This window comes from Etheostoma cragini, chromosome 8 (assembly GCF_013103735.1).
Source record: "Etheostoma cragini isolate CJK2018 chromosome 8, CSU_Ecrag_1.0, whole genome shotgun sequence".
NCBI classification, from domain to species: domain Eukaryota; kingdom Metazoa; phylum Chordata; class Actinopteri; order Perciformes; family Percidae; genus Etheostoma; species Etheostoma cragini.
Genome location: NC_048414.1, coordinates 1,631,224 through 1,645,225, shown reverse-complemented (window position 1 = coordinate 1,645,225; position 14,002 = coordinate 1,631,224). Strand labels below are relative to the sequence as shown.

General features: G+C 43.6%; 1 protein-coding gene across 4 annotated transcripts; it reads left to right on the top strand.

Annotated features, from left to right (window-relative positions):
• Nucleotides 1-2,716: 2,716 nt before the first annotated feature.
• Nucleotides 2,717-14,002, top strand: LOC117949719 (ankyrin repeat and SOCS box protein 15-like). Of its 4 annotated transcripts, none has more exons than XM_034880242.1 (10): nt 2,717-2,973; nt 4,741-4,848; nt 4,977-5,024; nt 5,337-5,468; nt 6,567-6,731; nt 8,438-8,683; nt 8,902-9,073; nt 9,831-10,350; nt 12,659-12,812; nt 13,818-14,002. In XM_034880242.1, exons 4-10 carry the CDS (start codon nt 5,348-5,350, stop codon nt 13,991-13,993), a joined length of 1,554 nt encoding a protein of 517 aa, XP_034736133.1. In that variant the 5' UTR covers nt 2,717-2,973; nt 4,741-4,848; nt 4,977-5,024; nt 5,337-5,347; the 3' UTR covers nt 13,994-14,002. The 4 variants fall into 4 exon arrangements, with proteins under 4 accessions (XP_034736133.1, XP_034736131.1, XP_034736130.1 ...); XM_034880240.1 differs by having other exon boundaries at nt 4,972-5,024; XM_034880239.1 differs by lacking the exon at nt 2,717-2,973 and having other exon boundaries at nt 4,704-4,848; nt 4,972-5,024.

Genomic DNA, 14,002 nt, shown 5'->3' with positions numbered 1-14,002 from the left:
AAACACCCCCCTATGTTAAAATACAGGGGCATAAGTATACACTCCCTATGTTAAAATACAGGAGGCATAAGTACACACACCCCTATGTTAATAACACAGACATAACACCTGAAATGTCACCGTCACAGCTAACTTGTGTTTCTATTTATCTATTTATTCAAAAGCAAAGATATGGTTCAAAAATAGCATTAGTAAGACTAGTCGTGGTAGCAGAAGTGTGAGGTGAGTGGAGTCAAACACACAGTTGAATCCCATTTGATGAGACAGGTAATACGTGTAAAACAAGCAATCGCAAGCCTATAGCCTATAGCCTATTTAAACTACAACTATACGCATTACTACTACTATATGTAGTAGTTGTAATTTTGACTGTACTGAGGATGCAGACTAACTAAGCCGACTCAGTCACACAGTGCACATTCCCTCAAACAGCTTCAAATGCATGCACTGTTTACGTTTGGACGAATGGAAACTTTAAAAGCTGCATGTGTTTGTGTTAGGATGAGAACCGATCTTATTTTAGTAGTTTTACAGCCTCCCCCTCTGTACACCGACAGTATGCGGGCTTTACGTTGAGCTGTATACCGCTGCTTATTTTAGTCTGTTAGCCATAGGAGGCGACATGGTGGCCCGCGTAAAGCTCCATTAATCCACAGCTGGACGTCAGCTGGCTCCCAGAGACCACAGAGCCCCCGCAGGAGAGCCAGAGGACTCGACCCTGGTGTAAACCTGTCACACACACACACACAGGTAGTCCTTGATCCAGGGGTTAGGGGGCTGCTTGTCCTGTTAGCACCTTTTCCTACTGAGACACCTAAACACACATCGGGGAAATCAAAGTCAAAGTACTTTTATTGGTCTCCCTAAGGAGAAATTTGCATTGGACACTGAGCAACTTAGCTGCAAGAGTTACACACACAACGACAAGCACAGGGTTAAAAATCTATTAAAAAAACAATATACAATCAACTTATGGGCTACTCCAGGGCCGGTGCAAATAGCAGATTTACGATTTCCTATACTAAATAAGATAAAAGCCATATTTCAAAGACAAAACCAATTTCATTCATTCATCACAGTCACAGATATACCTTAAAAATATTCATAGACATACTTTCATCTCTGCTCATTTATGAGCTTTACTGCGATAGGGACAAATGAGTGCTTATACCGGTTATATTTAATACACAAAGGAACCCTGTACCTCTTTCCTGAGTTTGACAGCTCAAACTGTGAATCACCAGCTAATAGATCCGGACAGTGTTTCGATCTGGGAGCGAATGTTGTGCACACGAAAATATGATACAGTATGATTTGATAAATGATGGTTTGCCTGGATAGCTCTGCTGGTTGAACGTGAGCCCCACTTGTAAAAGGCTCAGTCCTTGCCACAGTGGCCGCGGGTTTGATTCTGACCCGCGGCACCTTGCTGCAGGTCATTTCCCCCTCTCTCTCCCCTTTCACATCTTCAGCTTCCATGTGCAATGGAGGCCTAAAATTCCCCCCCGAAAACAGTAAACGATGCAAAATAATCAGTGTTAAAAAGTAATTACATTTGCTCAAAAACTCTACTCAGGTACTGCACCTTAGTGGTGAAATACTCCAGGTGGAATTCAACTAAGTAGCTACCCAAGTACCCAAGTATAGTTTTAAGATACTTGTCTTTTACTTATGACTTTACTTGAATATTTCCATTTTAAGGTACTTTATACTTCGACTTCACTACATTTCAGGTACAAATATTATACATTTTACTACACTACAGTCATTCGACAGCTTAAGTTACTTTGCAGACTACACATATATACAAACTTATAAATATATAAATACAACATCAACTAGTAGATTTACTTTTACAGGTCAAGCTAGTAGTAGTGTATTTAAAGTAATTAAAGGTAGCGACACTTTATCAGCTGCAACAAGTCATGTCCACATTAATACATTAGTGCATCAATAATTATATATATAAATATATAGTTCTAAAACAGGCCCCTTTTATCATTTCTGTAATTTTGAGTGCAGGACTTTTAGTTGTAACAGAGTTATTTTTAATACACTGCAGTATTGCAACTTTTACTTAAAATTATTAGAGTATTTTTTATATTTTTTACCATTTCAAAAATAGTGTACATTTTCCTCCACTGCATTTATTTAACAACTCATTCAGTTTGTTTTTAGTTGCTTTTTATGTGCCTCTTTCTTGTTTGTGTTCTTCATTGGTTTACTGTTTAAATGCTGATAACGATATAGAATATAATAATAATAAATAAGAAAGAGATATTCATCATTTCAGTGAGGTTTTCCTCATTGACTAAAGCTTGATAATATCATCTTAACAAAAGGAAAAGACCGTAAAACTGAAGTGACACAATCAGGGAAAAGCTGAAAAAAAGCCCAAAACAACTTAAACCAAGCCGATGCAAACTCATTAAAAGTCAATGAAACAGCAGAAAACAATCCAGAGCAATGCAAATCACAACAGCAAACAATTACACAACCGTTGCATCATGAAAGGGAATTTAAAGCCTGGATTGAGGAGACAGACAGAGCTCCACTGTTCCCTGCAGCTCTCGTCTGAACACAGCCAACAGTTTTTACGAGACATCCATCATCTCGTGTTTCTTTGACGAAGCAGCGGAGGAGGAAAAAATAGACCCGATTGATTTTTGCTTTCCGCGAAAGAACAATAGACATGGCAGCGGGAGTCCACAGTCTAAACCCCAGAGGCTTGTGGGATCTTGAATGTGGGATTCCAGCCAAACACGACAAAGACCCGGCTTAGCCCACACAATAGCACGCTGACCCGGCTATATTTAAGACCCGCGGGCCAGCTGCCGACCACACCGGCCCCCTCGCGCTGTGTTTCCGCGGGCAGCATCAGTCTGGTGTCTCTGAAGCATCTGAACGCAGGTCATCCCTAAATATAAAAACAATCTGGGCTGTTGGAGCGGAGAGGGACCGGTCAGCTCACAGGTGAGAATCTTCACGTTCACACGCGGAGACATGCAGATATTTGACTTGCGAGTGTCATCTGTGATGTTGTGTTTCATTTTGCATTGGCATTTGTTGTTTTTGTCATGTCTTTAGATAGACAGATAGATAGATGGATAGATGGATAGATGGATAGATATGGATAGATGGATAGATGGATAGATAGATAGATGGATAGATGGATAGATGGATAGATATGGATAGATGGATAGATAGATAGATGGATAGATGGATAGATAGATAGATGGATAGATGGATAGATGGATAGATGGATAGATGGATAGATGGATATATGGATAGATGGATAGATAGATAGATAGATAGATAGATAGATAGATAGATAGATAGATAGATAGATAGATAGATGGATAGATAGATAGACAGAGAGATGGACAGATACTTTATTCACCCTGAGGAAAAGGTTAGAATGAATTGGGATCCTTAAATCATTTTTTATTTAACCTCTACTAGGTAATTCTTTGTTTATGAGTTGGTAATTTAATTTAAGTAGAATTTCCTAGAAAGTTTCATGCAAAGATTCCATTTGGTAGATTTGTGAAAAATAGGAGACTCAAAGCCAAGAAATTAAGCATTCTTCACTAATTTAAAATTGCAAACTTTATTCTTCATACATGTTGGATTGTTTGCCTGCCTGTGGACATATTTCACATATTTGCATGCTCAGCAGACCTGCTGTACTCTGACTCAAAGGATCTCTAGGTTATACTAGCAACTATTTGAATTCGTTATTTGGAAGTGTATCCGATTGAGTCTCGATTGGCTCTATTATTAGCACCGATTTAAACGATTAGGAGGAAATTGCAAATGTGTAAAATGATTTGTTTTGAGTTTTGTTGACACTTGTGACAAAAAATGTGATGCTTCAACTCCCTGGTCATTTTTAACTCAATAATGCATCATTTAATTCAATATATCATCATCATTTGGTGTTGTTTTTTGGCTTGGATTGTTGTGTTTCTGTTATTTCGGCCACCCTCTCGGACATTCTGGTATTTCAACTGCATGCAGTTCTCAAAAATCTGTGACAAAGGCAAGGATTTTTTTAATTTTAACTTGAAATGGCGCACAATCAGCTTGTTTGACAAAAAGACGTTAAATTGAACATTGTGTAGGATCAGAGAGATGTTGGACAGCTAAGTCAAAACCAACAGACAGATAGCTGAAGAAAACCAAGACTGGATCAGTGCCATAGGCTTGGAGGGAAGTCAATCTAAAATCATTGATTCATATACTCAACTTAATGCTTTTTTTGGAATCTTTTAGCTTCTAGCTTATTGACGGCACATTTACAGTTCAGTCTTAGGTTTTAAACAGCAGAAAGACACAGTGGGAGACTAACAGGGGGGGAAAGCGGAGCATTTAGCAGCTAAAGAACCAGGTATTTCTCTCAGGAGTCTATTGAGACCATAGACTGAGACCAAATCAGAGCTAAAAGGAGAGTGAATACTTAAATTAATCATGTGGACACATACATAACACCGGACTCCGGTGGTATGATCACGTTGCCCTGTGTCTGCTGGATGTGGAATTCGGCAGCTGCTGTAACCATGTTGGCCACACCTACTTTCTAAGTCCATAATCTGTCAGATGTTTTGTTTTCAGCTTGTTCTGCTGCCCCCAGGTGGCCAACATATCAATTAATGTGCCTTTAAGTAGTAAATGTGCTCAAAACCGTGAGTTTGGTCCTCAAAACGCTGTTCATCAATCCATGTTTTATCATCATTGCAGAGTGATGAACGCTTATGAAGAATATGGTGACGAGGAGCTCAGTGACTACATCATCCAGCTCGGGATTCAAGACTCTTGCCAAGATGCTTTTCTGAAATCTGCAGCAAGGTACGAAAGCCACACCTAAACTCCCCCCCCCCCCCCCCCCCCCCCCCCCCCCAAATCCTTTTTGATGATATTTTGATGAAAGCCAGTTGACTGCCCTGTGCTTCCTCTGCTCCTGGCTGTTAGTTTAGAAGCAGCGACGGATGAAAATCTGAGAGTCCTGGCTGCCATCGAGCAAGGTGGGTCGGACATACCTTTCAACATTACACAGCTTTGTCTTTTTTGTCCTCCTCTGTGGCCGGCAGCCAGAGTCACACGGCCGGCCGGCAGCTGTAAGAGAGGACTGCCAGGGATCGAGAGGCTGGCCGACTGACAGGGAGAGGCAGATATATAAGCAGAAGAGATGCCGTGTGAGAGAGAGGAAAGAAACTTGATTTTCAGAAAAAGGGGAAAAGTACCTCAGCCCCAGTGAGTCCTGGGTGTTTCTTAAAAGTCTTTCCTCCTTTTGCTCTTGTAACCCGGGGCTGTTGCCTCGTTGCCTTGTCGACCAGGTGAGGTCTTGATGCTCAGGGGGATGCTGAGGCACACCTTTGCCTTCAGGGAGTCGGACAGCCGCGGCTGGCTTCCCATCCATCGAGCCGCATCCCAGCCAGTCCTGGAAGTTCTGCAGACCGTCTTGAGATGTAAGTACATTTGTTCAGTAGGTCATTTAAATTAACTATTAATGTTGAAAACAATTTAAATATATGGTATGCTCTTATGAATGTGGTCATTATCTGACAAACTGAGGAGGTCCCTTCATAGCAACAGTGTTTTCATTAACGCAGTAGCAAAAATAATGGAGGGAAGCAGAACTTTTACAGATAAAGAACATGATTATCCCACTAGAGTCGTGTTTGTGTTCACATGATTCATTTAGGTCCAATATTCATTCCCTTTTTAGCTCCGATTTGGTCTTCACCGACTCCTAAGAAAACTTCCTGGTTCTTTAGCTGCTAAATGTGCCAAATTCTCCACCAGCTAGTCTCTAACGCGTCTCTAACTTGTCTATCTGCTGTTTGCTGCTGAAACACTGAGGTTGAACTACATGGTAGACAGTAAATGTGCAGTAAAACCAAAACTGCGGGGCAGACAAGAACAAAACAACAATTGCAAAAAACATTCTGTATAGCAGCAAAGTTGGTAAGATGTCTGTGGTTTCAGAAATAGCTGGGACACTTTCACATCATCATGTCATCCACAAAAGTGATAATAGCAGCTTTAATTACCATTTTCTAACGTAAAGCATTACCGCCCCGGCAACTTCATCATACATCCGGTTAAGCTGCTGTTCAGCTGGTTAAATTTAGCACACAGATGCTGAAAGTTTGTGTTTAGCCGCTATTCAGATGCTATGTGACACAGCAACAGACTGTGGTAAAAATATAACCTCCAAAATACAACAGGTGGAGTTTACACCAATAAATAGATAAAAGATGACAAGCAGAGATGAAGCATCAGGTCACATCAAGCTGAATGCATCGGAGCCAACATCATCACAATAACGGCTGCCTCAAATGTTGTTAATGCACAATACACTCCACTGGGAAATGATGCTGCCTTCAAGCTTTATGACAGCATTATGTCAACAGATATCTAGGTCCAAAATAACTAGTGATGGCTCCCCACTCATTCAGCCTGGAGGTCAGCCAGCAGCGGCACCTTCCAGGTCACACAGCACAGCTGGCAGTGCGATGTGAACTCCAGGAATGGACATTTTGACCTGTTTGTGTTTGTGTCAGTGGCAGCTCAGGGGCTCAGCCTAGAGGAGAGGACGGCCGTGGGAGGAGAGACGCCGCTGACGCTGGCAGTGAAAGCCGGACTGGTGCAGAACGTGAAGAGCCTGCTGGAGTTTGGAGCCTCGCCTCACAACACTAACAGCAAAAACGAGTCGCCACTTCTGCTCGGTAACAACGTAGAGGGTGAAGGGAACGCCAATGGTCCCATGGGGTAGTGATGAGGAACATTACATGATCAATCAGTAACTTGTTCCAGAGTCTTGGGGCTGCAATTGCAAAAGCCTGACCACCCCACCGTTAATACCTGGACCTTGGGACTTCTAAAACCAACTGATATGTAGACCGCAATGACCGGTTGTCAATCTTTAAATCTATTCTAAAACGCACCGGGAGCCAATGCAGGGTGTAAAGAACGGGAGTGATGTGTGGACGTATAGATGTATTTGTTAAAAAGTGAGCAGCAGCATTTTGAACAAGTTGAAAACGTGAGATGGAGGTCTGAATCAGACCAACGTAGAGGGCGTTACAGTAGTCCAACCTTGAACTGATAAAAGCATGAATGGCCTTTCTGTACCTGTAAACACGTTTAATTCTGCTAAATGTTGGCGATTGTAATATGGGGGGGGGGGGGGGGGGGGTCTATGGGGATGTGAATTTGCATTTGCTATCATGGCAAAGGAATGTCCCGCCATACTCTGCCTCTCGTTGCCCTACCCTGGTATTCTTACCCCAACCAACCTCACTCCTCATGCTTAAACCACACCATTCAAAGGCAACCTGTACTAGCCAATCAGACGCAGAGTAGGGCGGGACATTCCATTGCCATCCTAGGATTAGTCTCACATTGCCAGGCCTGGCTGGTCCACACAGCATCCCAGGATGGGAGAGGAACCAGCTCCGGCTGCTGATTGGTAAAACTGTGGATCAGTGTTTCTCAATTTGTTTTTCAATAATAAACCCTTTTCGAAATGTGTTTTCATCCAAGTACCCTGTGACCAGCACAAACATTTTGGGTTGAAGTAACAATATCTAGCTTTATAAAGAGGCACAATACATGTTCGATTTACTAAAACAACAATTTTGTAACTGAAACACTCAAATGCTGCATTGCAAATGTTCCGGATCACGAAGTCAATTTATTATAGTTTATAATTAATTTTCGGAATTATGCATGACGTCTTTTTTCTTCTCACGTCCCCCCTGCAGTACTCCCAAGAACCCTTAGGGGTCTGCGTAACCCATATTTGAGAAACATTGCTGTAGAGGGTGGAGGGAGTGATAAATAAGAATAAAGGTCCAATGAGGCAATGATGATGATCATTACACCTTTTACATTACATAGTCATCAGGTTAATTACTTTAAGGAATATCGATATCTGCAGCTTAAAGACAATCAGCAAATCCTTGTTGTACAAACTGAAAAAGTCCCAAAAGGGATTGACTCCCTTCTAGAAACAGCCACAGAACTGCTCACATGGCTGTTGTTTGCGTCCTTTCTCCCCTCTAGTAACATCCGTGTATGCAGATCATTTGGGCATTATCTGCCCAAGTCTTAATGCTCAAGTCTTGAAATCCTATTTAGTTGCTTATCTTATTCATGGTATTATGATAGGTACCATTTAAACCATTATTACATTAAAATAGCAAAGAACAAATAGATAGTCTGCATTGCTAGACTGATCTTTGAGAAATTTTGGGACATTTGGTGTGAAACCCATGTTTCCTGTGCCCATGTGAAAAGGCCAGGGTCAGGACAGGCACTACACTTCCTGCCTCAAGAAAGAAAAATACAGTACACAATGCTTTCTTTCTGTGGTTTGTTTTGCATCCATAATTCATTGCCGATTAAGAAAGACTTTTTCCACACCTTGCAGCGGTGAAGGCCGGCTCTTACGAGATGACTTATGCTCTGGTTGCTCACAACGCCTGGGTGGATCAAGTGTGCCGGAAGAAGTGGACGGCGATGCACGAGGCGGCCAAAGTTGGCAACGTGGACATCCTGATGCTGCTGCTGAGGAACGGCGGCCCGGTTAACCAGAAGGACGTGGCGGGGGTGACGCCTCTCGCGGTGGCTGCAGAGCACGGCCACTTCCACATCGCTGAGATTCTGCTGAACTGTGGTCAGTCTCAATATTAAAGTGCAGGTTTAGAGACCATGGAGAGACAGTTTAGAAGAGGGGATGAATTTGTCAGATATCACAAAAATGAAACGACTTGCCAAAACATTTGACCAGTTCTGACAGCATGAGGGATTTATTTTTCTAATTTGTATTTCCCCTCTATTTTAAAGTGTACAAGTCCAATCTCCTCTTGTTTCTTCCCTCCCCTCCCTGCCCAGGGAGCAGCGTTAACTCTCAGGCCTGTAATGGTGAGAGTGTCCTGCTCGATGCGGCGGGATCAGGAAACACGGCCTGCATTCAGCTGCTGCTGGACAACGGAGCCAACCCCAACCTGCCCAGCCTCACGGGACACCTGCCCATCCACAAGGCCGCGTACGCCGGACACTACGAGTAAGCTCCTTCGCCCAGACACTGTGGCAGCTTGTAGGCGATGCCAGTCACACCGGAAAGTGAAATGTGTTCGCATGTCTTTGTAAACTAAAGGGTGCAAAAGGCTTGGAGGCATTGCCTGCTTGCAGGGCTGCAGGGCTCATGGGTAATTAACTACTGAACTAATCTAGATTTGATTCAGATAAGATTTCTTGATTAATTGGCTAGTTGTTTGGTAGAAAAAAAGTCAAATGGGGAAAAATGTGCATCAGCTTTTCCCCAAAGCCCAAGAGGACGTCCTCAAATGACTTGTTTTTCAAAGATATTCAGTTTACTGTCACAGAGGAGTGAAGAAACACTTCATTAGTATTATTCAGAGTATTATTTCCAGTCACACCGGAAAGGGACATTTGTCCGCATGTCTTTGCAAACTAAAGGGTCCAAAAGGCTTGGAGACATTACGTTCTTTTCAGGGCCAACGGCTATCAAATGTCTTGTTTTTTCCACAACTCAAAGATATTCAGTTTACTGTTACAGAGGAATGAAGAAACCAAAACATATCCACAAGAACATGGAATCCGAGAATCTTTACTTTTTTCCATTAAAAATGGCTCAAACCAATCAATCAATCATCAAAATAGTTGTTGGTTTAATTGTTGACTAGGCCTACTAACGAATTAATGGATTAATCGTCCAAATGTCGCTCCAAATGTCACCGTTCAAACTTCAAATTCTTGGTTAGTATTGATTGATTGGGCCCTTGTTTTTTACTCTACAGTGCTCTGAAGATGCTGATACCTCTGTCTACCAAGAAGGCCATCAAAGAGGCGGGTCAGAGCCCGGTCCACTCTGCGGTGGAGGGCGGCCAGATCCGCTGCCTGAAGCTCCTGTTGGCCTGCGGCTACGACGTCAACTACCGCATGAACACCAGAAACTCCGAAAACTACCGGGACATGAGGAAAAGCGCCTTGTACTATGCCGTCTCCAACGGGGACGTGCACTGCACCAAAATCCTGCTTGCGGCCGGGGCGAAGACGGACTTAGACCCGCTGTGCTGCCTCCTGGTGGCGGTCAGGTCGGGACGCTACGACATCGTTAAGCTGCTGCTGGCGGCCAAGGCAGACGTGAACCGGTACTTCACGGTGGTGAGCGACACGGTCTTCCCCACGGCGCTGCAGTACTGCCTGAAGGACGAGGTGATGATGAGGCTGCTGCTCAACAACGGCTACAAGGTGGAGAGGTGCTTCCAGTGTCACCACGACAATGCTTTTGAAGCTGCGGATGACAGGAAAATTCCAGTGAGTGACAGCTGTTACTTGTTTTCCTCAAAGCAATGGATTGGCATTTTAGGAAATAGGCTCACATGCTTTCTGGAAGAGATTTAAAGGTGTTTCATGCTTCTTTCGTTGGCACGTGTGGACGGCGATGTGATGCAAATGCGGCCTGGGTGACTGTGTGCGGAGGGTTTGTGGAGGGTCCCTCAGAATACTCTTCTGACACAAGACCCATTAACCATGTGTCAGTCACTCCTAATTAACTCTTAAACAAGGTAAACAACTATGAGCAACAATCAACAACCAAGCTCTTTATTTATTATTATCAAATTTTTTAACACTCATAGCCCTTCAAATAAAAACCTGGCCTCGACACAGGTCTCCCCAACCGGCGTGCGGGTGCAGTCGAAGGTGGTGACTGCATTGGGATGCCTGGAAGTTGAACTTACATCACTGCGGGTTTGGCATGTTCGGCAGGAGATTCTGCCACGCCCTGAGTGTTTCTGGAACACAGCAGGTCCCCTCAGGCATGGAGCTCTCTGACACTCTAAGAGCTGGCGCTGAAGATTCAGGCAGCCCCAGGGGTTCCACAAACTTTCGTTTCCCCAAGTTCTTGTCCTCAGAAAATGCCAATAACAGGTCCAGGCGGCTTTGGAGCCACGCCTTCTCCCTCAGAAATCTTCGCCGACGGGCCTCTCCAGGTTCCCAGTTCCTCCTTGAAAACCTCTTCATTCTGCTTTAGCACAGCCTGCAGTGTCCTTTCTGGCTGCTCTATCTTGCTTTCAGGACGCAGTTGATTCCCAGCTCCTTCATCCAAGCCCTGCGTAACAGGTCTGGTCCCAGGTTGGTCTAACAGTACTGGTTGCTGCTTGACTTGGTCTTTGTACTTCACAGTAACATCTGCCGCTCCTAGTGTTGGACCTTCTTGAATATCACTGAGCAGCCCTGCAACTCTTGTGTGCCTCTGCTATCTATAGCTTGGTATATTCTGTCTGGATGTGCACTCTCTCTTCAGATGTCTCTTTTTACCACAGCCAAGGCATTTATCATTCACAAAATGACTGTCTCTTGCCATATGTTCACCCCTACACCCGTAACATGTCAATTGTGTTGCTTTTCCCTTCCCTTTAATGTTTGACTCCACATTATGCCTTAGCAATTGGGGCGCAGCTTTACTCATGGTGACATCCAGTGTTTGCAGTTGCAGATTACGCACATCTCTATTTGCAGTCCCAATGAGTCCCACCTTCGAGGCATTTTCAAACGTGAGCTCCGGCTCCGCCAACAATCTCCTCTGCGATTGTCTGCTATGCTGCACACTAGCCTGTCACGTAGCATCTTTTTCAGTTTATCCCTGTAGTGACAGTGTTGAGCGAGCTCCAGTAGCACCGCCACACACTCCGTCACAGTTTCCTTCGCTGCTCTAGTCCTCGAGTTAACCTTAAATCTTTGGCCAATTTTACTGGGCATTGGGCTAAAATGCGACAGGTCAGTCCAATCCCTATATGACTTTTCGGCAGGCTTGTTCGGACGCACTAAGTTGCTCATTAAACTATACATCCGACTGCCGACAGCCTAACAATATTGCCAGCTTCTTCCCCTCATCATCGATCCCATTTGCAACGAAAGAAAGGTCCCAACACTTCGACGCATCCCTCCCAGTTTAGCATTAACCATCCCAAGGCCTTGGTAAGCGTTAGCTCCCTCGCCATCCAACATCAGCCGAGCCGCCACATTATCGAGCTCCCAAACTTTCTGTTATCGTTGTCGTTGACAACTTCATCCGAGCTCACAGATTTCCTCGTCGCCAGATTTATTATGCTGGGTATTAGTTAAAGATAGGCGGACAGCTGGGTGGCTTTACACTTGAGGAAATCTTACATGAGCCAGGCGGCCTCATAAATACAACTACTACAGCCCTGAGCCACTCGCCCCTCAAGGCCAAGGCTCCCAGATGAACCACTACTGCCCCAGGGGGACCACTCTCATGTCATATACAACATCTCCCATCAACTTCCCTTACCTTTGCACAAAGACTGGAAACAGCTTTCCTCTTTCGATTGTGGCTAGAAGGGATACAGCTAGAGCCAGAAGTTAAGCAAAATCGTATATAATAATAATACTTTTTACCAAGGAATCCAAAGGAAACCAATCATTTTGGTGCCTAAACTTCGTTGTAGGCTAAACGCTGTATGTATCCCTTCTTCTTCTTTCACGTCATTCATTAGTTATCAATTGCACATTTATTTAGTTGTCATTATAAATATGTTCACTTGTGTGCACACAAAGAAAACCATTAACAACCATTTGAATGTCCGTCCCCTCTCTCCAGTTCTGTGAGATCATAAGCCTCAACTGCGTCATGCATCTGGCCGGGAGCGTGGTCCGGACTCTGCTGGACTACGTCAGCCATGTCCACATCTGCTCCAAACTCAGACTCCTCCTGGAGAAGCAGGCAGAGTGGCCCGAAATATGTGACATCCTCAGTGAGTTCATTTATCAGCAGCTGCAACAGCGACAGTGATGCTGTGTGTGTGTGTTTATGCTCATCCAAGTACTACAGTGGTATAATTATATTTATGCATACCAATAGTTTTTCAATATGTACAGTATGTGTATCTGTAAAACCTTCCTATGTTGTGCTGTCAGATTGTCTCTGAGAATGTATGTGCATATCATACAAGAGAGAATTTCTAAATAAACACAGCGGTGCTGCTAGCTAAATGCACATCTTAGTTTACTTTCTTCACAATCCCAAATGTGAACCTCATGGTGGCCCTGGATGAAAATGCTAGAAAATCTTAATTTCTACCACTATTAGCGAAAATATTATTGGCGCGTTGAGGAAAAGTCAACAAAGTCTGTAGGATTTATCTATATCAATTTTATATACAGTGTGTGTGTGTGTGTGTGTGTGTGTGAAATGTAGCCTGTAAAACCAGGAAAAGACAACACTTATATTACACAACAACACCATATTACAATATTAAAAATCTAAGACAGTATCTAGTTATAGATAGATAGACAGAGAGAGAGAGAGAGAGAGATAGATAGCAATACCATTATATTAATACAATACAACAGAAATGTATTTTAAGAGTAGGGATACAAATACAAATCCCGTGATATGCATTGCACAGAACAGAGCTTTACAATATCACAATCTCTGTATAATATTGATGTATTTCCCAGCACTAGCAGAAACTAAGATAATATTATATAATATTATAAAGCTCTGTGAAGCCGAGAGGAGCTACAGATTCAGCTGATAAGATTTTAATGACTCCCTGATGTGTGCTCTGGTGCTATCCACTACTGGCAAGACTCTAAGAATAGATCATTATGTTTGTTCTGTACTGCACGTGGCAGCCTCAAGGGGGCACTAGCGGCACTGTAGGCCTTTTAGTTTTGTCTTTAACACTCTCAGTGCTGTGTTTTAGTACAGTTTGAATCATTAACGTAACAACCGTTTTGTGGACCTTGCTCTCCAGACAGCCCTCGCTCCCTAAAGCACCTCTGCAGACTGGACATCCGGAGGCGTCTGACCCTGAAGAAACTCAACAACCCCGAGGTCATGAACTCGCACGTTTTCCCTCCAAGATTGAGGAACTACATCCTGTACCAGGAGCTCGACCTCTACAGCCAGGACTCTGAATGCATCATGTGAACATCTCCT